Below are 26,889 nucleotides of genomic sequence, written 5' to 3'. Positions count from 1 at the left end.
GTCAAAAAACATATTATGTATTTTATAATGTCTAATGAAAAAGAGGAAACAATTAAGATTTTATATACAGAATAGTCAAATCAAATATAACATATGCACTGCAATTTACTATAAATTATTTTAAAATATATAAATTCTAAAATATTAATGTACTTTGAGTCAAATGTTTAAGTATTTGTGGATCTAAAAAATTTCAATCACTCAAACAGCTTAATGATATAAGCAATATTAAAATGAAAGCAGCTGAACCTTGGGGGGATGGTAAAAACCATCTCCTGGGCGACCGCCGGTCATCCTGGCATATAGGCTGCTTGTCGTCGTCACAGTAACCTTCAGACTCACAGTCGTCCCTGAAATGGTCCAAATCTCCGTCTGCAGCGTCATGGAAGTCCGACTTGGATAACCTGTCCTTGGTAAGCATGATGTCGTCTTCGTGAAATTCCTCCCCACTGAAGTATTCCCCAGACACCAGTTCGTCATCGCTGTCCCTGCCACCTGGCTCCTCTCGGCGAATGGTCGGGTGAAGCGCTCCGCCATTTTTTGACCTGTTAGCAAAATCACACAGACGTATTGTAATTTTGATTATTTTAAATTCCACTCATTGTACTGGACCCAGTTTGTTATTTGATTAATGTTTCTTAGAATCTTTCATCTGGCCAATGCCAAAGAAAATTCTGGCTTACAGCCCCTCTGCACAAAGCAAATACTGTAGAACAAGAGGCCGGTTTTTACCAGGCTAGATCGAAAGCAAAGATGTCAAATTTTATTAGCATGGCTCCAAACTGAACCAAAACAGATTTGGCTTCAAAAGTTATGAAGCTGTAAGTTGTATGTCATTTCAGTGGCTGCATTGGTTACATACCTAATATAGGCCTCATAGTAGCGCGTCCTGATCCATGTAAGGAAGGACGAGGCGATTCAGGCAGAGAAGAATGGAAAGAAGAGAAAATGTGAAAGTTTTAAATTTTTTTCGACAGATCCAATTCTGGATTTTTACACAAGAACTGCAATCAGTCTTTGGTAGGTACCTTGACGATTGCCCGATCAGAAGAATTCACTTTACAGAATAAACTGGTCAAAATATTTTACCTTTTAGATGTATTTTTCAGTTGAGATCAAAACAATTGTTTTATAAAACTTAATGTTGTTGGACTGCTACTATTGTGACCAAAGCTGTGAATGCAGGTAAACTCAAACATAATGCTGTTTCTGTAACCCACCTTGTGGAGTGGGACTTCCACTGCTTGTTGTGCAATCCCCTGCTGTAAGATGTTGATGACTTATTTCTTGCTGAAGACGGGCGACATCTCTGCAATAAACACTTCTGCTGCCTCCCAGAGGACATCGAGAGAAGCGAGGGCACGTTGGCGTTGTTGAGGTTGGCGTTGGAGGGTATTGGGGACTGAGGGGAGGAGGAGTTACAGTGAGGGTAATCGTACAGATGAGGGGAATGATGATGGTTGTAGTGGATGGGTGAGGAGGAGTTCATCTCCGTTTCTCCTTCCTTGTCGCTGCTGCTGGCTCTCCTGCAAATCTGAGTGGGCGCGGAAGAGGGAGTGCAGTAGATGGGCAGGATCTGTAGGGGGCGCTGCGTGACGGTAGTGGGCTGGGGATGATCCATGCCAACGTGGTTAACGTGATTCCCAAAAAGGCCGCCGTTGCGCTTTGAGAAAATAACAGACATTAACAACAAAAAACAAATTACTTGATTGTAAGTTGACTAATTCACTTTTTCTATTTTCAATAGTCTCAATTTTTTTACAATCAGACAAAGCGTACATTAAAACATTAAAGGAGACCTATTATGCTTCCTTGAACAAGTTAGCATATGGGCTGTACAAAATATATTCATTAAATTTTTTGCAAAAAAAACCTTCTCAGAGTTTGAGTTTTCACCTCATACTCTGAGATGCAGAGACATCACTTTGAGCTTCTTAACGAATTAGCTGTTTTAGGTTTACGTCAAACATTTGCAAATAAGTGCTGTTGGCCACACCCCCCAATTTAATGTTTTAATTGTGAAAATGACTTCAAGCAAATGCACACTTGTACAATGAAGCGTCTTTGACCCTAAAAACAACTGGGTGGTGGCTTTGGCGCTTGCACTGTTTCTACAAGCAGAAAGTACAAAAATGTGCAAACAGACAATATTTTAAATAACAGGCCTCCTTTAGAACACACATGATTTTTATTTTGGTTTTTTACCCGATAAATCTCTTCTTCTTCCTCTGCCGTTCCATCTACAAGCCCCTCCTCCTGTAGGTCACAGGATATGACTCGGCGAATTTCTGGTCCAATGTCGTGAAGGGTGCGCAAGCCGGCCTGCAAAGTAAGAACAACACTATGATGTGAGAATTATGAATGTAGGGACTAAAACATAGATTTAAATAAAGTTTAAGGAATAGTTTTATAGGTGGGGTGAGTACTATAACTTTAAGGTTAACGTAAAAGTTAAGCCTGGCTTTACATAATCACTCTAGAAGATTAGGAGATAACAAACCAAAGAATTACTTTGACAAAAACTACAAAAAAAAAAAAAGACATTCCTGTGTGGGTGTGTTTGTTTCTTCATGGAAAATACTAAGTGTTGATATTTGGAAACCTGCTTGTTTCCTCAAATCTGGCTATGTATTCATTGAGATACTTTATTTTTATTGCCACCGTCTCCAACAATTAATCTGATTAAAGTAATCAGAGGGTTTCAGGTTTTTTCAAGGCTCAGCATTACTATTCCACAGTGCAACCATATAAACTAATTTAATTGAAAGATTTTATTTCTTCTCTCCTTTTAAGCATAGCATAAAAATGTATGCATTAATAAAAAGCTTTTTTTTCTAGACTAATAAATAAGAAAATCTATATAAAAAATTTTGATAAGGCATGATAATTTTGATAATTGTAAGCCTTTTTTTAAAAATAAAAATATCAGAATCTGTCAGATTTTTTTATTTTTTTTCTGGTTGTCACGCTATGTTCAAATGTTCCTTCTCATCCGCATCAGCAAAGGCGAAAACAAACAAATCTTTGTTACAGAGACCTAGCATGCATCATGTTCAGTCAATCATACACTAGAAACCAGAGAAGAAGTTTAGTGTATTGTTTTCTATTTGAGAAAATAAATTTAAGATATTACTTTAATGCTCTAAAAAACAAAAATGTATAACTCCACATTTAAATGTACAAAATGTTCTTAAGTGGGACATTTAAAAAGGCACTGAATTTAGGAATTTAATTAAATAATATAATTCTTTTAATTATTTGATTTCTTTAGTCCCCATTTGCAAAAGGTTTGAGATACAAACTGTTTTTACTCACCTGCAGGGCCAGAGTGGTGTTCTCCCAAGGCCTCCTTCCCACCAGACCTTGCTCTTTGCGCCTCTTGAATTTTCTGAAGTAGTCCTGTATCAGGAAGGTGGCATAGAACTTCCCCACTGTTACCTCGTCATCTAAGTGCACAGACAGAACACACCAGAAGCCTTCCACATCAGGACCCACACACCTCAGCGCCGATATTCTGCTGTAAGCCAAGCCGATGCCAAACACACGACATTCAAAAATACCCTGGAGTCTGAAAGGGACCAGAAATACAGAGTACGAATGCCTGAATGCGCCTAATGATCGTCGACGCCAATGAGTGAGGGATGCCAAATACAGAAAGTGTGCGTCTAAAGTTAGAGCCACGTGTTGGGGAATGCCAAGTATGGTCGTGTGTTGGTTCTGTCTGGAATCCCATAAAAGAGTTTGTGTTTAAAGATCAACAGGGATTCTTAAACATTTAGCGTAAGATCAGTGCAGGGGTCTGTAATTATTTTTTATATGTAACAAGTTGAAGTAAAATCCCACTTTGAGAAGTTTGTGTCCACAGTCTTTACTTGACGCATTCTCACATCGACAGTTTGAAACAGACAAACCCATCACACACAACGAAGCTGGTCAAACATTGATCTGATTTTAAACCCACCAATTATCCCCAAACATTTTGCACGACCAACGACACGCTTCGCTCAGAAGTGTCTCCCAAGGAGATACGTAGGTAGCTATTTCTAGTTGTGTCCGGCTGACGCTTAAAGACTGGGTTTGTCTGTTGTGTTTGCTTCTCATGCTTACAACCTCTGTCTGTAACAAAATATGATGCATTCAGAAATGTTAGCAAATTTTCAGCAAAGTTAGATTTAAAATGAGGGTCCAGACACAGGGTCCAGGTGCAATGAAGAATGCACCTGGAGACTGATGTTTACAATTATTAATGCTAACATTAGGGCAACAAGTCAGTTTTTTTTTTTTTTTCAAAACAGCTTAAAAATCCCAATTTAGTAATCGTTTTGTGTTTGTTTAAAAATATTAGTAAAAACTGGTTTGAATGCTCTCCCAGTTTTTACAGTTGCAGTTCTTAAAAATAAATTAGAATCAATTAAATCCTCCACCAGTAGGCCAGAGCTTTATGAAAAACTTAAGATTAGAGGCCAATTAACAGAAATTGCCCGTAAATTGCCCTTTATGCACAAATACACTTCATCATCTCTGTACTATTAATTGTGTACAAAACACTGCAGCAAGATAAGAAGACCAATCTTTGTGGACAATTTCACCAGTCAATCAAGATATCATACCTGGAACATTCTACTGCCAAATGATTTACTGTGTTTATACAAAGAAAGATCTAATCATTTGCAAATGCATCTTAAAACTCTCCTGTTGCTTCATGTCATAGAAAAAGACAATTTGTCTGTCATAAATTTTAGAGAAAGAAAAGTCGATGTGAATTTTTGTTTGTCTTTTTTTGTTTTTACATTTCTTGTAGCAACATAATTTGCAGCAGGAAGTGCATGCAACAGCAGAGCACGGGGAAATCCAAGTCAGATCTACACTATCAATCACGAGGGTTTGCAGAATGAACAAAGGATGTTCACCCCGGAGGAAGCTGCGACTACAAGCTTGTTCTATCTGCCATGCAGGGAGGCTGATCAGGTATGAGTCTGATTCCTCAGATAAGCTGTTGCTGAAGCAGAATGGGGAGCAGAGCGGAAAAACAAAACACAGCTGAATCATGGTGGGTAGCAGAGTTCCTTTCAAAAGTTGTTACCACCTTTCTTTGACCCTCTTATTGCCAGAATGGGGTCAAGCAAAGGTGACACATGGAAGTGGACGCTTTAGGATGGAAGTGTTTGTTACTTGAATAGTTTGAGAAGAAAAGCGTCTCTACCTCACCTGAAACAACCAGAAAGAAACTTCCAGAGGCTCTGCTCAGAAAAAGAACCAATAACTACTGCAGAAATTAGTATGAGTCCTGTATTTTTAATTTACACTTAAGCCTTGGCTTAAATTCATAGTGAGAAGACTACAAACATAAGTGGTAATCGGTCCTTTTTCTGCACAGAGCTTGTTGAAGTTTTTTTTTTTTTTTAAAAGAGGTATCACTAGTTTCATGCCACCAGACCAAAACAGAACTACTCCAGAGAGCTCAGGACGGCAGAAAGAGAAGAAAAACAATGCCAGCAACTGAAAGCGGAGAAAGCTGCGGAAGAGAGACGCTTTGCAAAAAAACAAAACAAGCATAAGCAAAAAAAGAGAGAAGGATTCATAAATTAAAGCACAAAAACATGCAGCATAACTGATTCTGACTAACTAAAGCAGACAAAGTGTGGAAGCTGCAAAAACTACTCAGACACAGGAAGTCACTTTTAAGCAGAATAACAGACATGGAGAAGTTTCAGACACAGTAGATTTCTAACAGTAAACATTTAAGAAATGAGCAACAATAACCAACAATAAATAAATCCAAGTAATTTGGAGCTTTTGATATATTAAATGAACCCTTAATTTTTTAATACAGAATTGTAAATGCCCAGAATTGATAAGGCAAGCAGTCAAATAAACTATTAGGATTGTTGGTTTAAAAATGTGTGGTTTCTCTGCAACACGCAGAGAGCTGCTGAATAATATGTTTCTTGAGCATGTACTGAGAGAATTACAGAATCAACAATTAATTTTAACTAGCGACCCAAAAATTATTTGAAAAAATAACATATGAAAGTTGTTTGCTTCTGTTTCCTTTAATCATATTGTGTTATATTTGTTACTCCCCATTCAATGAATGTCATTTTTGTTCCTAACAAATACTCTGTCTATTTAAAATTTCTTTCAGCCCGCATTTCACACATTTGTATGTTTTTACTTGACTGGATCTCAGAAAGTGTTTTCCTGAGTGTAACGACCACTGACCGCCTGCAGGAGGCACTACTTGATCCAGCAGCTTCATGCTGGTCCTCTTCCAGATCTTCTTGATTACAGCTCTCAGCTCCTCGTTGGCTTGCTCCAAGTTACCTTCAGAGATAGTGAAAATGTTACAGTGGTAACAGACTCTAGTGAATTGAGTGGAACTGAACTCCCTCTGGTGGCATAACATGGATCATGCATCTTTCTAAATGAACAACATCGTGGCCTCTAACCCAACAGTTTTCATATTTGTTGTTATTGTTCTGCCATGCAGCAATAATCAATGAGAAAATAAAATAATAATAATAATAATTTTGTAGGATTTTGACAACCTGGGCTGCAGACTCACCCTCAGTCTTGATCTTAAGGGCGGTGCGGACTAAAGCAAACAAGGTGGCGTTAAACATGACGGTCCCGTCACTGTTGAGCGGCATGTTCATTGCCACCAGTCGCTGCAGCAGAATTCAAACTTTATATTAATTTAGATGCATCAGTGTAAAGGGAGGAGGTTTTTTTTCTGCAAATATGAGAATGTGAGTTGTATTAACCCACCTTACAGGCAACTCTGTGAGGACAGAGCTTGCCAAAGCCCAACGGAGGCTGGATCCTCCTCAACAGGGTGACCACATCAAGATGTTTAATCCTACCCCTAAGAACACATTACGTGAAAAGGAAAGGCATTCCAAGAATTATCAAAAAAATAAACATTCAGGAACAAATTTTAATCAAAATGTTTTTTTGTTTTTTTTTGCCCTTACTTGGCTCCAGGATCATATTCAGACCATATCCTTTTAAATTCATCCAGATGGTGAGGGCCAAGAATGGACCAATCACGAGTCAGATAATCAAAGTTATCCATAATGACCGCAACAAAGAGGTTGATAATCTGAAACAAGAACATCCAGGGTTTTTTTTTTTTAACCATTTCATCAATTGCTTTGCTGTGAAGTCTGGTTGACTGTTAGGTCTGTGAGGGGCAATGGAAATGGTGAGACGTCCAGAGGAGTACCAGGAAGGCGCAGAGCATGTAGAAACTGATAAAGTAGATTATAGCAAAGTTGCTGCCGCAGGTTTTCTCCTCTCCCGGGTTGTAGTCGGACTCTGAGTCGCACAGCTTCCCCGGCAGACAGGCCAGCATGATCTCCTGCCACGCCTCCCCTGTAGCACATCTGACATGGAATAAGAAAAGTGACTTAGACAGCTGCTACCCATATTTACTTAGTATTGATAATGAATGTGCCAACCAAAGTTGCAAAATGTGCAAACCTGAACAGCATCAGGACGGCTTGGGGGAAGGTTTGGAAGTTGTTGTTGCGGTTTATTTGGGTTCCGTCCACCATTGCTATTTTTCCAAACACCTAAAAGCAGAATCTGCTAAAGTAAGATTCAAAAGCTACAGTAACAGATATGATCTTAAAAAAACAAAAGGGTATTTGGAACTAGCCATGTAGAGGATGAGAAAATTTTTCAAAACATCTGTCGACATGTCAGACAAGATTACCTGCATCCCGATGACAGCATAGATGAAGAACAGCATCGCTATCAGGAGGGCAACATATGGAAGAGCCTATTGTGGAATAAAAAAAATAAAAAGTATTATTGAGTTTCTTTCCTGCAGCGTATGTCGAAGTTGTTAGAGTTTTTGGTTAACCCAACAGACAAAATACTATGAAGTTACGAATTTAGACACAAATTGCAAAGATATTTTGGATGGCTGGACAAATGATAACAGTTTTGTAACAATAAGCATTCCTGCTAATCTGCGTAGCTATGTTTGACTTTTACAAGATCCTAGTGGTTTTTCAGAAAATAACTTCTTTTAATTATTTGTATAACCTATGGAAAACTATTAATTTCCTTCTGCATTCACCTGAGGGTTGTTATAATTTCACTCCACTGGAGCTGAGGGAGGGTTTAGATAAGAATTTAGCGCTCCTCCATTTTCAATGTGTCAAAGGTTTTTGTCTTAATCTTAATGCTGAGCCAGAAACATTGGTTTCCATACTCCATGTGAGAAACTCTGTGACAGCACAACTATGTCTAATTAGCACAAAGCAGACTAAGCAAACACTGAGCTTTGTCGGATTGCAGAAAATAATTTTTCTTTCTGCGATAGCAGCTCACGTCCACGATTTTCTCTTCTGTTACATTTGCATTATATTGTTTCCATGTCACAAACAGCACAGATTGTGAGATTGCAAATACGTTTTCACAACTCTGCATGCTCTAAGACTTCACCTGGAAAGACTTGATGAAGGTCCACAGCAGAGTCCTGATTCCTTCCCCTCTGCTCAGGAGTTTGACCAGTCGCATCACCCTGAACAGGCGGAAGAAGGTGATGGAGATGCGAGCGCTGTCCTCTGTGTTCTGGATGTGAAGAGTAACCAAGACACCAATAAGCAAACGGTACTAGCTTGTGCCGCAGTATTCGGGGCTTCGCATTACTCATTCATTCATGCAGTCAGTGACACATGCGCCCATTCAATATGCATGAATGAACTAAAAATGAGCAAAAACCAACAAGGAGGTGGATCTAAAAGTTGTTAACTATTATTGTCCTGCTTTATTACAACAGCCAACCCGCATGCAGTCTTCCTGAGAGTTACACCGCATAGCATTAACAGACCTGAATGACTTACACACAATGGCTCATTAAAACAGACAGAATATCCCAAAAATACAGGCTAAACAAACCGTGTCTTAAAACTACAACATGAGGATTAGCCCAGCTTTAAACTAGACAATCATGTTACACTTAAACAGAAATGGTTGGCAATCTGTCTTTAAGGACTTTAGTCCAACGTTTGTAATGTACAACAAAAACCATCTCTGTGTTATCCTGTGTGCCATCATGCCATGCTCCTGGACAAGATGAGATGCAGGGTCGAAGTGGAACTTATGCCAAAATGCAACAAACCAGAAAGAGCCATAACAAGACTGTGACAGTGAGGAATACTGACAATTCAAACACAAACTGCAATGCTTAACTTACAACAATTTCTATAGTTCATAAAAGCATCTTATTAATTTTTAAACAATCTCTCGACAAAAACTGTCACAACAGAACGATGTGGATGCTTTTGCTTTCAGATGACAACAGAGGGATGATGTTCTTGACAAAAGAGGTGGGGCTTATTCTTACCCCTGGATCCTCTATCACCTTGACAACAGGAATGGCTGCCGACTTGAAACCAGAAGTCTAATGTTAATCCGAGTTGCAGCTGCACAGCTTCAAACCATTCTTCACATTTGTACGCTACTTTTGTTTTCTACAACATCTTTTCACATACATGACAGGCAGAAAACCTTTACAATTTATCTGAGAGAGCTTCATCAGCAATGTAAAGCTTCTCATGCACACATCTAGAGGAACACTGAATATGCAAAAATGCCTTGTAAACACTTTTATTCCCCTTAAACCTTTTCATACATTGTTATTATGCACTGAAGTATACTTCACTGGAATCTTAGACCAACACAAAGTAATGCTGTGAGGTGGAAGAAAAATAATACAAAGTCATTATTGTTCGTTTGTTTCTACAAATTATGTATAATTTATCTGTATGTAGGGGACACAACAAGAGTGTGGAAGAATTTTTTCTGTTTAAACTAAAATGTAACTTTTTTTGTCACTATTTGTGGCATTAGACTTAAACTGCACATCATCTCCATGGTGAAGCATAATGGTGTTAGTATCATGATGTTGGGATGCTTTTCTTCAGGATGCAGGTCAGAGTTGGTAAGAGGATGGATGGAGCTATTTTCCTTTTAATTAATAATTATACACCACTTGTAGTTTATTATGTCAGATTCTATTAAAATCCTATTAAAAAGTCTGAGGTTGTAATGTGACAAAAGGTGAAAACGTTAATGAGGTGTGAGCAACCTTTACAAGGCAGTGGGTTAAAAAGAAAAACACATGCATACCACAACTTATGAGTAAAAACATTGAAATTATGTGAAATTATGTCCCGGCTTTTGGTCAATAACTAACCCTGCTCTGTGTGTCATGAAATGCAGGCATGCTCTAGTGAAACATTCACAATTCTTTCCGTAGAATTTGTCTTTCTACACTAAAAATCGTCTGCAGTGTGATTATTCCCCCCAACCACTCACTCAGGATAAACCAACATTTAACTGCGGATAAAGCTGGAAGGAAGCATGGAACCAGCGCTAACATGAGTCACAGACCAGGACATGGAGCGACCTTGCAGCAGCAGCAGCAGCAGCAGCAGCAGTGCTGAACGTTGTTGCTTTTTGAAGGGAATGCAAACATAAACGCTGATAGCAAGCAAGACAGTTGAGCTCAGCTGCATTCAAAGACAACTCTTCATAAGAAAAACAACATGGAGTTTGAACGGATGCGCCAAATACTTATCATCGCCTCTCTTTTTTTAAAACAAACAACTGAAGTGGATATCTATGTGTATGTGTGTAAATTCTGTTGCTAACGTTGTGAAAATCCAATAAAAAGAAGAAGAAGGTTGTGTTTTTGAATGCAACTCTGATCCTAAAACAAGGCGCTCCTGCAGGGAACGACACAGAAAAGACGTGTGAGAGATGATTACTTACATTGATCTCAGTGATGGCAATGTCAACCACGCTACCCACAACAATTAAGGCATCAAACGTGTTCCATGCATCAGCAAAATAGTTCTGCAAGCACAGGCAACAGAGACACACAGAAAAGAGGATAGACAGAGACAAAAAGCAGGTAGGAAGAAAAGGTAAGAAAGGAAAGACGTTTGACAGATAGAAAGTACATCAAAAAGTTGAGCTTCAATAAAACAGGGTGAAAGTCAGAGTCCTCCTGTCAGAGTTTGTGGGAGCCTTTAAAGTTCAGCAGTAGTTATCCAATTATTGTCATAAATCATTTTTTGTTTGTTTATATGAATGCTGAAGCTAAAAGTAGGAAACAAGAACATAGAATAAATCAAAAACATTTTTGGTTTCATAAGTATGGTTTCTATCACTGAAATGTTTGCTTTATACAGAGACCGACAACCACTGTCGGTCACTGTATGTATGTAACCAACAGCTACAGTGCCGGTAACTGTCGGTTACTGACACTGCATATTCTGTGTCGGTAAAAACAATGAATATTCACGTGGGCTTAAAGATTCTGACACACAAAAAGCCTTTATGTTTACATACTGGCCCACACAAAGATAGGACAGGAAGGAAAGGACAGGAAAAAGGAAACAGGTTTAGGAAGGATTCAAAGGAGAAAAGCAGTAACATCTGGAGGGGCAGGAAGAGGGGCTGACAGAGCTGCACAGTCTGACGTCTTTCTACCTGGCTGAGTATGATGTCGACTACACTGCCGATCACCACTAGAGCATCGAAGACATTCCAGGCGTCCCCAACATAGCCCTGAATACGGTGACATACACAGCCAGCAGGGAGGGGGAGGTGGAGCACAAGAGGAGGGAGCATGAGGTACGAGGAAAAGGCAAAGTGAGGGCTGAACATCAGACTATGGGGGGGGAGAGTATAAAAAGTTTTCTAACAGGAGGAAGCGGAGGCGACAAGATGAGACACTTACTCTGGGTTTGAAGGCAATGAGCTTTAGGATCATCTCCACTGTGAAGACTCCTGTGAAGACCATGTTGAGGATGTCCATGGCGTAGTTAAACAGATGAGACTGGCCATGGTGCTGAGGGGAGACAAGCTGGCCATTAGAAGCATTCATTTGACACAATCACAAACTGACCAATGCAAACGCAAGCACAGACGTTTTAAGAAAAAGTTTTTTGTTTTTATAAATTTTACAAAATGCAGAATGTTTGTTGTTTTTTTTTCAGCCTAAAACAGAAAAGTATATTCTCCTGTTAAAATGGCCAGATCTTGTTTTTGTCTCAATATATAAACAGCTGCTGGTAGAGACATAATCCAAAAGACTTGCAGCTTTGATTACAGTGAGAAGTGGTTCTACAAAATGTAACTCATGCATGATGAATACAAATATACAAATGCATGTTGGAACAAACAACTGCATTTATAGGGAGATTAAACATAGAATGACTGTTCAGCTATTGAATTACTTCTAAAGTCAACCGGCGCACTGGATTTTTATTTATGAGAATCACAATAACCGGGGCAGAATGCACATGCATTGTGAAAACCATGTAACTTTTCCATTTTTGGTTCAAAATGTGTTACTTAGTGGTGGTCTGTCACAATAAAACCCCAACGACAAATAGTAATTCTTATGGTGGCAATGTGACAAAATGTGAAGAAGTTCAATATTAATTCAAGCGTTTTAAATTAGGATGATAAATCCTACCAGGAGAACTTACCTGAATAGCCAGACACAGCGTGTTGAGAATGATCAGGACAAACATGACGTACTCAAAGCCAGTGGAGTTGACCACATACCAGAACTTGTACTGGTAGGGATTTTTGGGAATGTAGCGGCGCAGAGGACGAGCTTTCAGTGCGTACTCCACACACTGGCGCTGTAGCGGTGTTGAGGGTGTTGAAAAGGAACAGACAGACAAACAGACTCGTGAGCGAAAACTGGAAAAGAGCTACAGATTCCTCTGAAGTCGATCTTCTTCAGCAGCCACCGACCTGGTTCTTGTCCAGCTCGCAGTTCTTGTACTCCTTCTCTCCCTGCTCCTGGAAGGTAACAATGACGAAACCAACGAAGATGTTCATCATGAAGAAGGCGATGATGATGATGTAGATGATGAAGAAGATGGAGATCTCGATGCGGTAGTTGTAGATGGGGCCCATGTTCTCCCTGTTAGAGTCGATGGCCTTGTACAGCAGACTGTGGGGACAAACACGATCCAGTTACAACACAGAGCATAACCTGCTTTATTCACATAGAGATTCCCCTGTGACACATCAGCAATAACTAGATAAATACACGTATTTAAGAGTGCATTAACAGTCGCCATCAGCATTAATAGAGCTGTAAATATCACTTTGCTTTGGTTTTGGAACTGACAGTGGACCAATACTCACGTGGGCCAACCCTCAAAGGTGGAGACGGTGAACAGGGCCATCATGGCCATGAGGACGTTGTCAAAGTTGAAGTCACTGTTGTACCAGATCCTCTCCTTCACCATGGGCAGAGCCGTGTCCCCATTGTTGTAAAGAATGTATGTCCCCCTATTTTAAAAACCATCTTTAGACACTTAATGTACAAGCACAACACTGTCCAAATCTTTTAAACTTCTCCTTGTTTTTTTATTATTTGCTTCCAGGCAGCCAGATATTTTTACAATATTTTACGATGGCTTTGATAGTTTTTAAGCTCCCTGAAGGTCTTTCATCATACTTGTTTCAACTTTGGCTGCTTGTCTATTCATTTCCTGTATTTTCCTTTGACCTGAATGTCACCACATGTCCAAGGTCTGCACAGACAAGTGTGAGGGTAGATAAGCAGAGGACAAGTTAAAAAAAATGTCAAGCTTAAAAAACAACTACAGCACTTAAACGATCTTATCTTCAAAAACATGAAAATTTTGAAATAACAAAATTTTAGCAAAGACTTAGATCTAATACAATTTTCTGCTCTTCAGGAACACTGACACTGACCGCCTGAATTATTTACGGACTTTACAATAAAACATTTAAAAGTCCAATTTAAAATCGTTCCCTTGACGATGGACCAGGACAGACATTGATTTTAGCTGCCTTTTATGCCTGAATACTTAATTTGTAAGAGTTATTTATTTAATTTTTTAACAATTTTTCAAACAAAAAGCATTAAGACTGTTTCTAATAAAATCCTAAATTATTATGTTAACAATTTGGCAGGAAAAAAGCCAAAAGCAAAATCATATCTTGCTCCTTGGAAGCAAAAGCGAAGTCAGAAGCTGCGACCCCGAAAGAGATGAGAAGAACTAACTTGCACTCATCTGGGCTGGACTTTGCATCATCTGTGCACCGGTAGAATTTACCCTAAAAACGACAAGGTAACACATCAGGGTTTTACGTGAAATAATATTGTGGCACAATTGTGGCTTTGTGCTCTTGTACCTTGAAGAGCTGCACTCCGATGCAAGCAAACATGAACTGCAGGAGGGTGGTGACGATCATGATGTTGCCGATGGTTCTGATGGCCACAAATACACACTGCACCACGTGCTGCAGAGGGACCAAGTTATGAACTGTCAGTTCAAATACACAGCTGCATCAGAAACAGGGCCACAGGCATTCACAGAGACACTCAGAGCACAGGGAGAACCAGACACACTCATGTGGAGAAACACACAGGCGTCAGGCCTCACGGAGTGTTTGTTTTTACTTTCAGTCCTTTGGCTCTGTTGATGGCCCTGAGCGGACGGAGGACCCGCAAAACACGGAGGATCTTCACCACTGAGATAGCGGAGGACCTGCGGAGGGCGGTAAAAACACAACAAGTTGAGATAATCTGAAATACTACTCGGCAAATCAAGTAGCCTTGTCATAATCTATTCTGATTTTCAGGACCAACGTGAGAGAAGACACGTTCGTGTTCAACTACAAGAAATATCTTTAGCTAAAACTCAAACTACTCAAATAAACCTGCTGACTGACAACATTAGGCAAAAATGTGATTTTTACCAAGAAAAACAAATCATTTATGCAGAGAGATGGGAGGATACATACTGAATACCAAAGGAGACAAGAGACACGCCGACGACCAGCAGGTCTAATAGGTTGAAATAGTTCCTGCAGAATGCCCCTTTATGCAGGAACGCTCCAAATGCCGTCATCTAAACAAGCAAGAGAAAAATATTACACCAAAATTTACACACAAAGACACAAACACAAAGCAGAGAAAACAACAGCTTACATATTTGTTGAAACTGTCACTATGTCTTGACTATATGGTTTGAGACAGATAACTCAGCTCCTTTGCTTTCTCCCTGTGCTCCCAGTGCTAACTAAAAATAACCAATCAGAGCCAGGAAGCAGGTCTTAGCGCTGTCAATCACTGTGTTGTGTGGTGCTACTCATCCTCCCTTTCCTCCGATTACATAGGTGTATTTTTCAAGCACATTTAGTATATTCCACAATTTTTTTTATTAGGTTTATTCCAAACTGAATGTGAAACTGAGTAATGGATTTTTTTTGTCACCACTCATGGTATTTAGTATAATCTAAACGCATTTATCGTTAATTTTTTCGATTTTATAATTAATCCTGGACCAATTGCAGCAAGCGAGATATACCAAGTTAATAAAAAGTTATACTATTGTACTACAATCTAATAGTTTTAAGTTGTTTTTCAGGAAACTTTTTAACAAGAAGCCACAAAGTTCAAAAGATCCACTCTGCTGATTTCTGTAGGTTTTTGAAGCATAGAGTGAACACAGCACAGTGTTGCTACAGCTGTTGCTACACACTGCTGGTCAGCTGAGTGAATGAGGGATACTACACTTCCAAAAAAACCTGAAATTTGGCTATTGGAAATTGTTTCTGGTTGGGAAACTACAGTTCTGTGAAATAACATTTGCAGCCTCAAATATTTCCTTATTTTTGCTGTTTTGATACCCTGATGGGTTTCACATCATACAAATTCTATTATCAGACTGAGATAATTACAATAAATACTAAAAGAGTTTTCAAAAACAGTTTTCAAAAAATGATTATTTTTTATTGAGGATAATTTCCCACGTTGTTGAATCTTGAGTTAACTGCGATTAAGAGTTGGGGTCAACACCTGTGTTATCTGTAATATCACCGTTTCTATAGAAGCATTTGTTTCCCATAAAGTAGTCAGTTCATGTTGCACTTTTTTCACACTTTTGTGTAAATACTGTGAAGCCTTGACATTTTTGAACAAGTTTAACATACAGTGAAAATTTCATTCTGGCCCATGCTTTATCCACTTGGCTAATCAAATGCATTTAAATTGAAAACATACAGACATGCATGCATGTGCAGTTCTGCACACACACACTCTGACAGACACATGTGAGCTACAAACAATGCAACAATATTGACGCATGACAAGGAGAGCAGAAGTCCTTACATCTATTCACTACACAGAATAATCCTAACACTGCAACACACATATCCTGTTTTGGGCTATTAATCTCAAGCCTTTGCAAAGGAGAGTTACCTGACATGCAGCGAGAAACGAGATGGGGGGAAAGGACTGAACAGTAACTGTGATTACCGCAGATTATTTCTGAATGTTGAATCATTAAGTTTATTATCTGGAGAAATGGTAAGCAAAAAACAAACAAACAAAAAAACACTGACTCTAATATTTAGTCAGGCGGTAAAGTAATCCAGTGCTACTTTATTGTTACAAAAAGTAAAAAACTACTATAATTTTAATTTTTTTTTTTTTTTTTAAACTGTAATGTTGATTTACTAAAGCGATTTTATTCTGGAGATCTTTACTTACTTTTTCACTTACAGGAACCCCTGATAAAGATGTAAATATTCTGGCAATAAATGTATTTTCCTTTAAATATTCTCATAATTATTAATTTTTCTTAATAATTTTTAAAATTAAATCTTAATTTGAGACAATAATTGAAAAAAATACCACTTTTTTTTTTTTTTTTTTTTTTTTTTGCAACAGTGGGAAAATGAATCAGACGCTCAACAATTTTTCCAGTGGGGAGCATATACTGGAAAATAAATGTTCCTGTTATAATTTTCGTAGCACATCATGTCATTTTTAAACAGAGTGTCTGGAAACTTTTAATCAAATTGCAAATTTTCTGATATGTATCTATGATGCAACAAAGAAGTATTTTTGGTCATTTTTCTTTTCCATTAAAAAATAGCTACTTGTTTAAACTTGTGCTGTTGTCACAGTGATATTGTCCTGACATTAATGGGCTAATAACTGGAAATGCTCAAGATATCGCTGTGACATATCGAACTATAACAGCGAGGTCGGCGTGAGAAAGACAAATCTCTAGAACTGCAGCAAAAAAAATCTTGCAGTCACCCAGTCTAAATTACTGCACATCTTAATCAGGGGTGTTAATAATTGTGGACAGCGCGGTGGCTAGAGATGATTAGGAAACGTTGGCCATAAAGCAAATCATGTTTTTGACAAACAAGGGGGAAAAAACTGACATAAAACGTGTCGTAGTGTCTGGACGACAAAAATGAGCAGGCAGCCATTACTTTCCTAACATTAAAAAAAACGACGAGAAGGAGGACATTTGCAGCAAGCTGAGAGGTGCTGTTGAGGCGGCACGACAGTCGCTGTTGTTTACCTTAATAAGGATCTCAAATGTAAACATACTAGTGAAGACATAGTCTGCATAGCCTAGGATCTGAGAAGGCAATCAGAGTGACATAAGCACGCAGGGTTACTGAAGCTCTACCCAACACAGCACAGCACAGCACACACAGGACATTTACCTTCAACAGGATCTCAACAGTAAAGATTGCGGTGAAAGCATAGTCAAAATAACCAAGTATCTGCAAAAAGCAATGCACAAGTTCAAGTCATTGCAGGTCAACACACAAAGTGGTCTATTAAACACTTGTTGCTGCAAGATAATGTTGTTTAGACAAATACAAAACAGAAGCAAATCCCCACTGGGTAACATTTGAATGTAGAAGCTGTTTTTATGATCAATCACTTCTGCAGTCATAGTGTAAAGGATAAAGTTTGGAGGTAGCGGTTTGATTTTAGCTCCCGCCTGGAGTTACTGTTGGGAGGAAAGGTCTGTGCAGTGATTTCAGGAGAGACAGATTTACTTTCTCCAATGCACAGCACAAAAACCCCAAAGTTGTTTATGACGTGTTCCTGTCACAATCCACCTGACAGCTCCTCGGACAGTCCATCATGGCGGAATCGGCTAATAATACCAGTCAGGTCCCATCACACCCCACTGGCCTCCCTATTCTGGCTTCCCGTCATTTTTAGGATCAAATTAAATTCTTGTTTTTAAGGGTTTTAAAGCCACTATCTCTATCAAAACTTTTACACTATCCAGCTATTTTCTTTCTACTTATATTTTTCACCCCTTTGTAGAAAATAAAAAAACATCTGCGTTTTTGGGGTTTGTCAGGTTCCAATCAGAAACTCTGCATTATCTGTGCTGCACTAGCAGGTGGTGATGATAGAGGAATATAATAGATATCAATATCATATCATTTGAATAGAGTAGCTACTACTACTCTACTGCAATGAGACATCTTTTCATTCATCTCTTTTTTTCCTGTTGTCATGATGTTTCTGTCATTCTCAGAGAGCTTTCCCATTTTCAACCACTACAGTCTGTATCAGATGTGTTAATCAAGAGCAGGAAAAAGTCTTTTCAATGAGCAACTTTGCCCTGAAAAGCGTGAATTCATGACAGTGGATATTTAACAGCTATCTAATGATTGTAATCCTATGATATTTTGAGAACGTTTAAAACTGCTAATATTTTCCTGAAGGTTCCAGTTATCATTGGGACTATCCCAAAAACCTATCATCACACCACTGATTGAAACTCAGAACTGACTTCAACCAGTTTAATAAGGAAGGAAGCATTTGGGGGAAAAAAAAATTATTTAGACATATAAGAGTCGAGCAATCTGGCCAAGTACATTGTTTTGAGAACATATTTTTGCTTCTACTGAAGCAGAGAGTTAATACACGTTAATGCCAGTCTTCTCAACTGAAGCATCCATGTCAATGTTATAAACAAAAGTGTAAAGACAGGCTTCATCCCTGGCTGTGCTTCTCCTGGCGTGTGGTAAAGTCCTCTGTAAAAAAGACTCTTCATGAGCTACAGTTAGCATTTCAAGCCTCCCTCTCACAGGTCAACGTGGTTTTACGTACAATGTTGCGAGCGGAGAAGTTGCGGATGGGGTCCTCGGCCGCCAGGGAAACGGAGCTGAGCATGATGAAGACCAGGATCAGGTTGGTGAAGATCTGATGGTTGATGAGCTTATGGCAGAGCACACGAAACCTGCAGAAACAGAGGAGACAGAGGGAGGAAAATATCAGATTGATACATTTTAGGTTTTCTTTTTCTCTGCAGCACCTATCATAATGGATTTCAGATTTTTTGTTTTTTGAACAGAGAAAGTGCCTGTTCTGATTCCAGGCATCGGACTCACGGGTTGATGCTGCTGAAGATGAAAAACGCACTGCCCTCCGGGATGGGTGGGATCTTCTCCTTCATGGTGAGTTCAGAGAGTCGCTGGGGCCGGGGGCCCGGCGGGGCTTCAGGGAGGTTCCTATTATTATCATCATCTTCATCATCACCTGTAAAACAGTAGCTCAGTATCATAATGCTCTCTATTGCTTGCACCACAATAAAACTGCCTTACTAAAAAATATAAACATGTTTAATCACAAAAGTAAATATCTAGATTATTTCTTTGCTAGATTGATTGTATTGCTGATAAACTCTGTAAACAGCAAAGAAAATCTGCAACTATTTCCCTTTATTTTTGCGTTTCCTGCTGGGGTTTTTTTTAAATTTATTTATGTTTTCTATTTTATGTGCATTATTGATTCACAAACATTTACATAACAAAACAAGGTTATTTGTTTAAAGCTTTTTATTATTATTATTATTATTTCAAAATGGTTGTTTCTAAAGAAAAAAAAGTACAGAGAATATTATTCACATGTATTGTTAAACTCAAACCAGTTAAATCTCATCTGTCAAAAAAGGTTCTTCACCTGGTGAGTCGACGGTAGTAAACGATTCTTTGTCCCCCTCTAGCAAGGCCTCTGTTGGCATCTAGAAGATGTTTAGAATAATTTGGGTTTTTTACAGGTTTCTTAATACAAAAAAGAAAAATATCTAACACTAACAGAGTAGTGCTGGGATTTGGTCATCTAAATTGTCTGAGGGCTCAAGCTAATTTGCATTTTACCGTTGTTTTCCCGTCTTCAGTTATCTCAATCCTCTTCTTCTCGGTGTTTGAGTCCCTGTTGGCAATGAATAAAGTTTAAAACCTCCAATGTAATTTTTCTATTTTTATTTTTTGCAGATGGAAATAAAATAAAAAAACTCTCAAATGAAGTAAAATATGTCAAATGAAGCCATACTTAACACTATTCTTTCTCTTTTTGGCCTCCTCCTCCTCTTTCTGTGCAGTGTTGAGGCTCTCTGCATCAGCCAGGTTATCAACAGCGATGGCCAAGAACACATTCAGCAGGATGTCTGATCAAGTGAGTTACAGAAAAGACAAAAACACTTACCGAAATTTTAAAAAGCCAAATAAAAATCTCCACAGGCTTCACAGAAATGGATCAGTTCAGTTAAATGAGCTTTTTTCAATTTGGCAAAAGTTGTAATTTCAGCTAAATGTATGTGACCGGATATAAAAACATGCCACACTTATCAGATTTATATTTGTAAGATGTTCAACAACCATTCGTCATTTTCCTTCCACCTCATAGTTATGCTTTACTTTGTGATGGTCTGTCACAGTAAGTCCTAATTTCAGACAATTTGTCAAACTCGAAAAACTTTGTGGGTGTAACTAGTGTTTCAAGGCAGTGTCTGGGCGATGCGAGTGTGTGATTGCATTGAGTAGGATACAGTTTCCACAGATGAAGAGGATGATGAAGTAAATGCAGACCACCATGCCAGAGGACGCCGGACCACCGTACGCCATGATGCCGTCATACATCACGGTGTTCCAGTCCTCGCCTGTCAGGATCTGGTGAACGGCGTGAAAAATATTAGGAGAATAACACTGAAGCACCTGATTCTGGTCGAACGGCATTATTCGCAGTAATTATTTCCAGATATTGAAAAGGAATGTCATAAGACATGCTTGACATGTGATGAAGCCCTCGGTTCGTCTCTGATTCTCGCAAACACAAACCTGAAAGACGGTGAGGAGGGCCTGGGGGAAATTATCAAATGTGCTTCTTTTGGTCACCGTCTCATCAAAGTTGAATTTGCCTCCGAAGAGTTGCATGCCCAGCAGGGAGAAAATAATGATGAAGAGGAAGAGCAACAGCAGCAAGGAGGCGATGGACTTCATGGAGTTGAGCAGGGAGGCCACCAGGTTACTAAGAGACGCCCAGTGACTGAAGAAGACAGAGAGTTTAACTCGCCTTCTTTCCTTTTCCCGTTTTTTCTTTCGCTATTCCTTTTGTCTTATAGAGAAAAATAAAGTCTAGTAAACGGAAAAAATTGCAGCTTGTGTACTGCGTCTTCAATCTTAAGCAGCTAAGACTGGAACACACCCTTACCATAAAACACTATTTGATTTCCCTTATTTAAGTCTCTTTTCATAGTTCCATAAGCCATTTTGTTTTTTTGTTTTTTTTATTTCTGCTTTTATTTGTGCAGCAGACTTTAGCCTTCATGACATGAACAAATATTAGTGTAAAATATGCTTACCGCGTAACTTTGAAGATCCTAAGGAGGCGCACGCAGCGCAAAACCGAGATCCCCAGCGGAGACATGATGGCCAGCTCCACCAGTATGGTCTCCACGATTCCTCCACACACCACAAAACAGTCAAAGCGGTTGAACAGCGACACAAAGTAGGCCTGGAGCCCCAAGCTGTACATCTTCACGAGCATCTCCAGAGTGAACAAAGCCAGAAGAACCTTATTGGCTACATCTGGAGCAGAGACAGAGAGAAAATGAATGCTTTCTGTAGAAATATAACGGTTGTAGTATATTGGATTTTATCATGGTGAAAGTAAAGCAAACAGAATGTAAAAGGTAAAACAGACACCTTGCACTTCTGTTAGCCATTCGGGCTGGTTGTAGTGCTCTGAGGAAATGGTGAGAGTGTTGAGGAACACCAGGATGATGACGAGCCAATAAAACGTCACGGATTTCACGGCCGCCCGGCACTTCCTAAGCGGTTCCACCGTCGCCACTGCCGACTGACAGAGAATCAGTTTGAAATATTTTCTCCGTCAGCTTAGAAGATGTAAAGGGAAAAGTTACGATCTACGCTACATGCAAAAAGGATCATTTGTTGAAATCAAGGAATTCTATCACGGAAAATGCGAGTGGATCAAAACCGATCAGGAGCAGACGGCTGGACTTTAGGTCAACATGGAACAGCGTTGAATTGCTGGTGCCATCAGGGAAAGAAACGTAAGGATGAAAAAAGCAGGGATCAGAATGATTCAAATACGTGACCAGAATTGATCATGCACGATGAGAAGAAGAGCATGCAGCACCACAGCACAGTACTAACCTGAACTTTGATTTAGTTATTTTCTGACTGGTGGAAATAGACAAGACATTTTTAAAATAAAAATGGGAAGCACGGTAAAACGCAAACTCGGTAGTGGAATCTACAGCTTATGTCAGCGTGACTTGATTCCCAACCGACTCACGCCGCGTTTCAGAACTGTCTCCCTTGGTGACCATTTTCCCTCTAAAGGGAAACTTCTGCGTCAGCTGTGAGCTACTTGACGAAAAACTTTTCCCATAACTGATTTGTGGTGTGATGTGTCAAACTCACCATAACGGTCCACAGCACAGAGATTTGTCCTCTTCTCCATTATGGTTGTCTGTGGTCGCCGACTCTGTCTCACTCGTGGGCATGCTGGCTGCAGAGTCACACACACATACAAATGTAAAAAGAAAAAAAGAATTGCATGAAAAAGCTTACAAATTTTACGTGACTTACAATTTTATTTCATTGGCAATTTTTTTTATTTTTTTTTAATAAAGCGTTTTTTCTTTTTGGCATTAATTCCTTCGTGGTTTAGCTGAGCAATAAGCTTATAAAAGATGTTCTTTTTTCAGATCCCTGACCTTTCCGAAAACCAACATAAAATGAAACATTACAAGCAAAAAACTGAGAAACACCAATTTCTTTTGAGACGTTGCAAGTTTCTTGCTTGCATCGTGGTATGTAGAGCCAGTATTGTGGTATCTCTGATGGTCATAAATTTATTTAATTTTTTAAAGGGGGAAGCTAAACTATCTGTGTGATGTCTTCACAAAGTTAACAGTTATCCTAACTTTGAATAGAATGTGCTGACTGTTATCAATTACTATAGATTATAATCAAATCAGATTAGCATATTTTCAAAGCCAGATACTAGATATCAGTTTATCACAAATTAGGCTGATCTCTAATTCCCTGGAATTGCATCAGAGTAGAAAAGTTCTTATTGCAGAAAATTTGTTTTAAATTATCTGCATGGAAATAGTTATAACAAATGCATCAGAGTGAAATAAGAGCTGTAATCCAAACATCTGAACTTTGCTAAACGCTCGGTTGAAATGTAAAGCTTTATTATATTTCTATTTTATATTGCGATATATGGTCTCTGCACTGCAGTAAGTGTTGGTTTTCATAGACATGGGATCAAAACATTTATAAAATACTGAAAATGGAATTATTTGTGCATGCAGAAAAAAACCACATTATTGATAAATAATCAACATGTTCGATACAACAATGAATGACGAACAACCTTTACACTAACACTTCTGATTCATGCCAAGAAAAATATAATTTGCTAAGTAAAATCTTGGGGCAACATTCCAAAGACACATTTATACCCATATTAAAAAAATCTCATGCTAAATTTGTTTTTTGTGTTTTTGTTTTCAACAAAATCACCACTAAGTGGCCCATTTTCTCTCAGAAACTCTTAAAAACAGGGAAATAAGAAGAAAATGCAGTTGAGATAAGGAAGATCTGCGTTTAATCCTCATTAGCCAGGACAGAACATAACTCCAGTAATAATTGGAATAAATTGTTCAGTTTCAAATAATTATATTTGCAGTTAATTATAACTACTGAACCTATTTGAAGACTTTTACACCTTTGACTGTGTACTCAGAACCAGTATGACGGCTTTTATCTGGCTTTTATTGTAACTATTCACCAATGCTTATAGAAGGGTTTACGTTGGAAGATTATCCACCTCTCAATAGACATTTGCATCTGGTAGTTTATAATCACTTCAGTTAATTTATTTTATTTCGTTTTTTGCTCAAAATATATTCTTCTTACACTAGAATATGACTTTAGCATTAAAGAAAACAATTATAGATGATGATAAAAATGAGGATGATGATGACAGGGACCATGCAGAATAAAACAGCATAAAGCAACAAAGTGCACAAAGCATACAGCAAACCAAGCCCATCTATGCAAAGACACTCTTCAGGACAAAGGTGAAATGTCCTCATGAACACACACAGGGGACAGATGAAGTCTTCCCGACGCTCCCGCGCTCAGGTGCACACAAATACATTTACCCTGTGTCTCTGTGGACTGAGAGAACCAGCCAAACTTTCCTTTCTTCTTCTCAGTGAGGTCAGCCAGCGTGACCCCTTGGTGTTATCAACATGCAGTTCACACAGCCAGACAGCAGAGGAAGCAGTGAGTCAACACAAAGCAGAACAAGAGAGAGGAATGAACAGAAAGAGGCAACTGCAGAACAAACTACTGATGCAGCTACAGTATCCAGAAAATCACTGATAAACTACAGAAAAAAATGATTTAAATTTTAAATCTGTCCTTACTGTGGAGAATAATAATAAACATAATGACATTCCTTCCCCAGTAACTGATCCACGGGTTGTTTTTTATGAGATTATTAGTTATTAAACAGTGTTAGCTATAATGAAGGTCAATAAACCTAACTAGTGTTAAGAAAAATGATTATTTCTAATGCTTTAAACAGTTAATTTTATGTCATGTGTAAAAGGTATCTTGAGCATTCTATGTTGTATAAATTTCTTAGTTTTAAACAGATATTCTGTTAAGAATTTACAGGAAATTATCCACCAGAGTAAATGTCAAAGGTCAGGAACTAGATGCAGATCAAAGGAGATCTTTTAGGATTGTTATCAGGGCTCAGGAAGCCACGAAATTAGCATCTAGTGCAGGGCAGAAGCCGATTGGCTTCACAGAACATCAAAAGGTTTTATAACCACATCTGGCAGGGTTTAAACTAAAATGCAACATAGAATGTTGAGATCACTAACAGTTTTCTAAGTATTAATAGCAAGTTTATAATTAAAGTGCATTATCTAAGTTTAGAATGGTGAATGCTGAATGTATTTGAAAATTGTACTGTCTATGATAATATCTGAACCAAATGGAAATTGTTTCAATGAAAATGTGTTGTTAGTATTAGAAAACTGTTCAGGATTTTATGTGATAAGGCAAGGACTTAAATCTTTGGAAAATGCTGAATGCAGTAGACCAGAATTAGGTTTGTGAAGATAATCTTTCCTTAAACTAAATTACTTGATTTGGCCGGGAGGCACTCCGAATTTCACAGGTATCTGTGAAGTCTTGTTGTATGCTTTTATTTGCCCAAATGGCCTTAGAGCCAGAAGACCAGGACGCAGCTGCCCCTGCTCCTTTGTCCTCTCGGAAACCAAATGGCCTTTGATCTTTTGCGTAAATTAGGGAGGCTCTAAGTTTTTATGAGTCTCCAAGGTAACTTCTAATTGGTCATACAGAGCTCCTGGTTGGTCGAACCAGGGGTACGCCTTAATTGAATACATTAACAAGGAGAGAAACGCCTTCACTATAAAAAGTTAGTCCACAATGTTAATAATTTAGATCGCTGTTATTTCCTGCCGTTTTGGCATCAGCCTTCTCCAAAGACATGTCTTTGCTTTTTCTTTCTCTGTCTCTGTCTTTGTTTTAATTCTTTTGTCTCAGGTAATGAATGTATGTCTCTGTAACTCTGCAGTTTTCTTGTTAACTCATACGTTGCTTGTTGTGAGATTAAACGCTGTAACTCTGTGACGTCATCACGCATGTTGCTCCTGATTGGCACACACTCCTCGCTGGAAGGACCCGGGAAATAGTAAGAAATAGAGAGCCAAGCTTTTTCCAAATTAAGCTAACTTAGTACTATTTCTTTCTTCAACACTAGTCAGGTCTCTCCCCTCATGATTTCTGGACACAATAACCACATATGACATTCTAAAACTGAGGATGATTAGCTGTAAACAAAACTTAAGTGAGAACGTGAAATACAGGAGTTAGGGAAGTAAACAGTTGTTAAAAACAAGAAAGATGTGTGGCAACATATGGGAGGAAGAGGTGAGGAAAAGAGGGAACATCTGATGTTAGTGGCATTCTACAGGCAGTATTTACAAGACACCAGGGGCGCCGCCAGGAATCTTGGGCCCTTTGACAAAAAATTTAATTGGGCCCCCCTGCGCAGCTGCTGTTACAATATGTTGAGTCTATCTGACCAATCAAAAGCGTCACAATTTTAAAGGCTTCCGACGGCCCTGCTTTCTTTGGTGCAATACAGATACTAGCACAATATTTACTGCTCATGAATTTAACATGAAACAGTCGACATACAGTATGTAAGTAGGTTGCTTAAATTAATAAACGGGAAAAGGAATTAAATTAATTTTAGACTACTGAAAAATCTCTCCCCAAGAGCAAAAGTCACAGACAATGTGCAAAATATACATAAAACAATCCAGACTTCTCAAAAAATGCTATGTAGTTGCATTTTATTCAAGCTGCAGTACATTAAGAAAAACTGGGTTACACATTGACACTCTCGTCTTTTTCTTTTTCTCTCACTATTTCTCTTTTTATTTATTTATTTTTTGAAAACCTGACTTTATTATTTTACTTGGCAGCACAGTAACAGCCACAGTTGTTCTTGTTTTCCACTGACTGCTGCTGAGCACCGTCACCGTCAAGCGCTCCAAGCAGGAACGAACCATTTCATGCAGATCCAGGGGGGTTCAGTGCAAATATGGATGTGAGCTTTTTGGTCTGGGAGAGGCAACATTAGATTTTTACTGCTAAAAACTATTTTCG

At 38.7% G+C, this 26,889-nt stretch overlaps 1 protein-coding gene across 1 annotated transcript in view; it reads right to left on the bottom strand.

The window, feature by feature from the left end:
• cacna1db (calcium channel, voltage-dependent, L type, alpha 1D subunit, b) overlaps window positions 1-26,889 on the bottom strand; it is a 93,498-nt gene that overhangs the window by 3,608 nt on the left and 63,001 nt on the right. Inside the window, 38 exon segments of the mRNA XM_044132308.1 lie at window positions 250-545; window positions 863-889; window positions 1,221-1,663; window positions 2,206-2,322; window positions 3,316-3,446; window positions 6,223-6,324; window positions 6,566-6,668; window positions 6,769-6,865; window positions 6,975-7,102; window positions 7,226-7,385; window positions 7,483-7,574; window positions 7,718-7,783; window positions 8,455-8,583; window positions 9,359-9,400; window positions 10,789-10,872; window positions 11,512-11,589; window positions 11,762-11,872; window positions 12,516-12,674; window positions 12,790-12,991; window positions 13,189-13,335; window positions 14,078-14,130; window positions 14,209-14,316; window positions 14,477-14,564; window positions 14,821-14,927; window positions 17,400-17,459; window positions 17,548-17,607; window positions 18,962-19,091; window positions 19,243-19,390; window positions 19,814-19,874; window positions 20,011-20,065; window positions 20,186-20,300; window positions 20,682-20,802; window positions 20,971-21,178; window positions 21,495-21,720; window positions 21,838-21,966; window positions 21,969-21,991; window positions 22,582-22,669; window positions 24,339-24,413. Coding sequence (XP_043988243.1) covers window positions 250-545; window positions 863-889; window positions 1,221-1,663; window positions 2,206-2,322; window positions 3,316-3,446; window positions 6,223-6,324; window positions 6,566-6,668; window positions 6,769-6,865; window positions 6,975-7,102; window positions 7,226-7,385; window positions 7,483-7,574; window positions 7,718-7,783; window positions 8,455-8,583; window positions 9,359-9,400; window positions 10,789-10,872; window positions 11,512-11,589; window positions 11,762-11,872; window positions 12,516-12,674; window positions 12,790-12,991; window positions 13,189-13,335; window positions 14,078-14,130; window positions 14,209-14,316; window positions 14,477-14,564; window positions 14,821-14,927; window positions 17,400-17,459; window positions 17,548-17,607; window positions 18,962-19,091; window positions 19,243-19,390; window positions 19,814-19,874; window positions 20,011-20,065; window positions 20,186-20,300; window positions 20,682-20,802; window positions 20,971-21,178; window positions 21,495-21,720; window positions 21,838-21,966; window positions 21,969-21,991; window positions 22,582-22,669; window positions 24,339-24,413 — 4,569 coding nt within the window.

Source organism: Gambusia affinis, linkage group LG01, assembly GCF_019740435.1.
Source record: "Gambusia affinis linkage group LG01, SWU_Gaff_1.0, whole genome shotgun sequence".
Taxonomy (NCBI): Eukaryota; Metazoa; Chordata; class Actinopteri; order Cyprinodontiformes; family Poeciliidae; genus Gambusia; species Gambusia affinis.
This window is presented reverse-complemented; position numbering and strand designations above follow the sequence as displayed.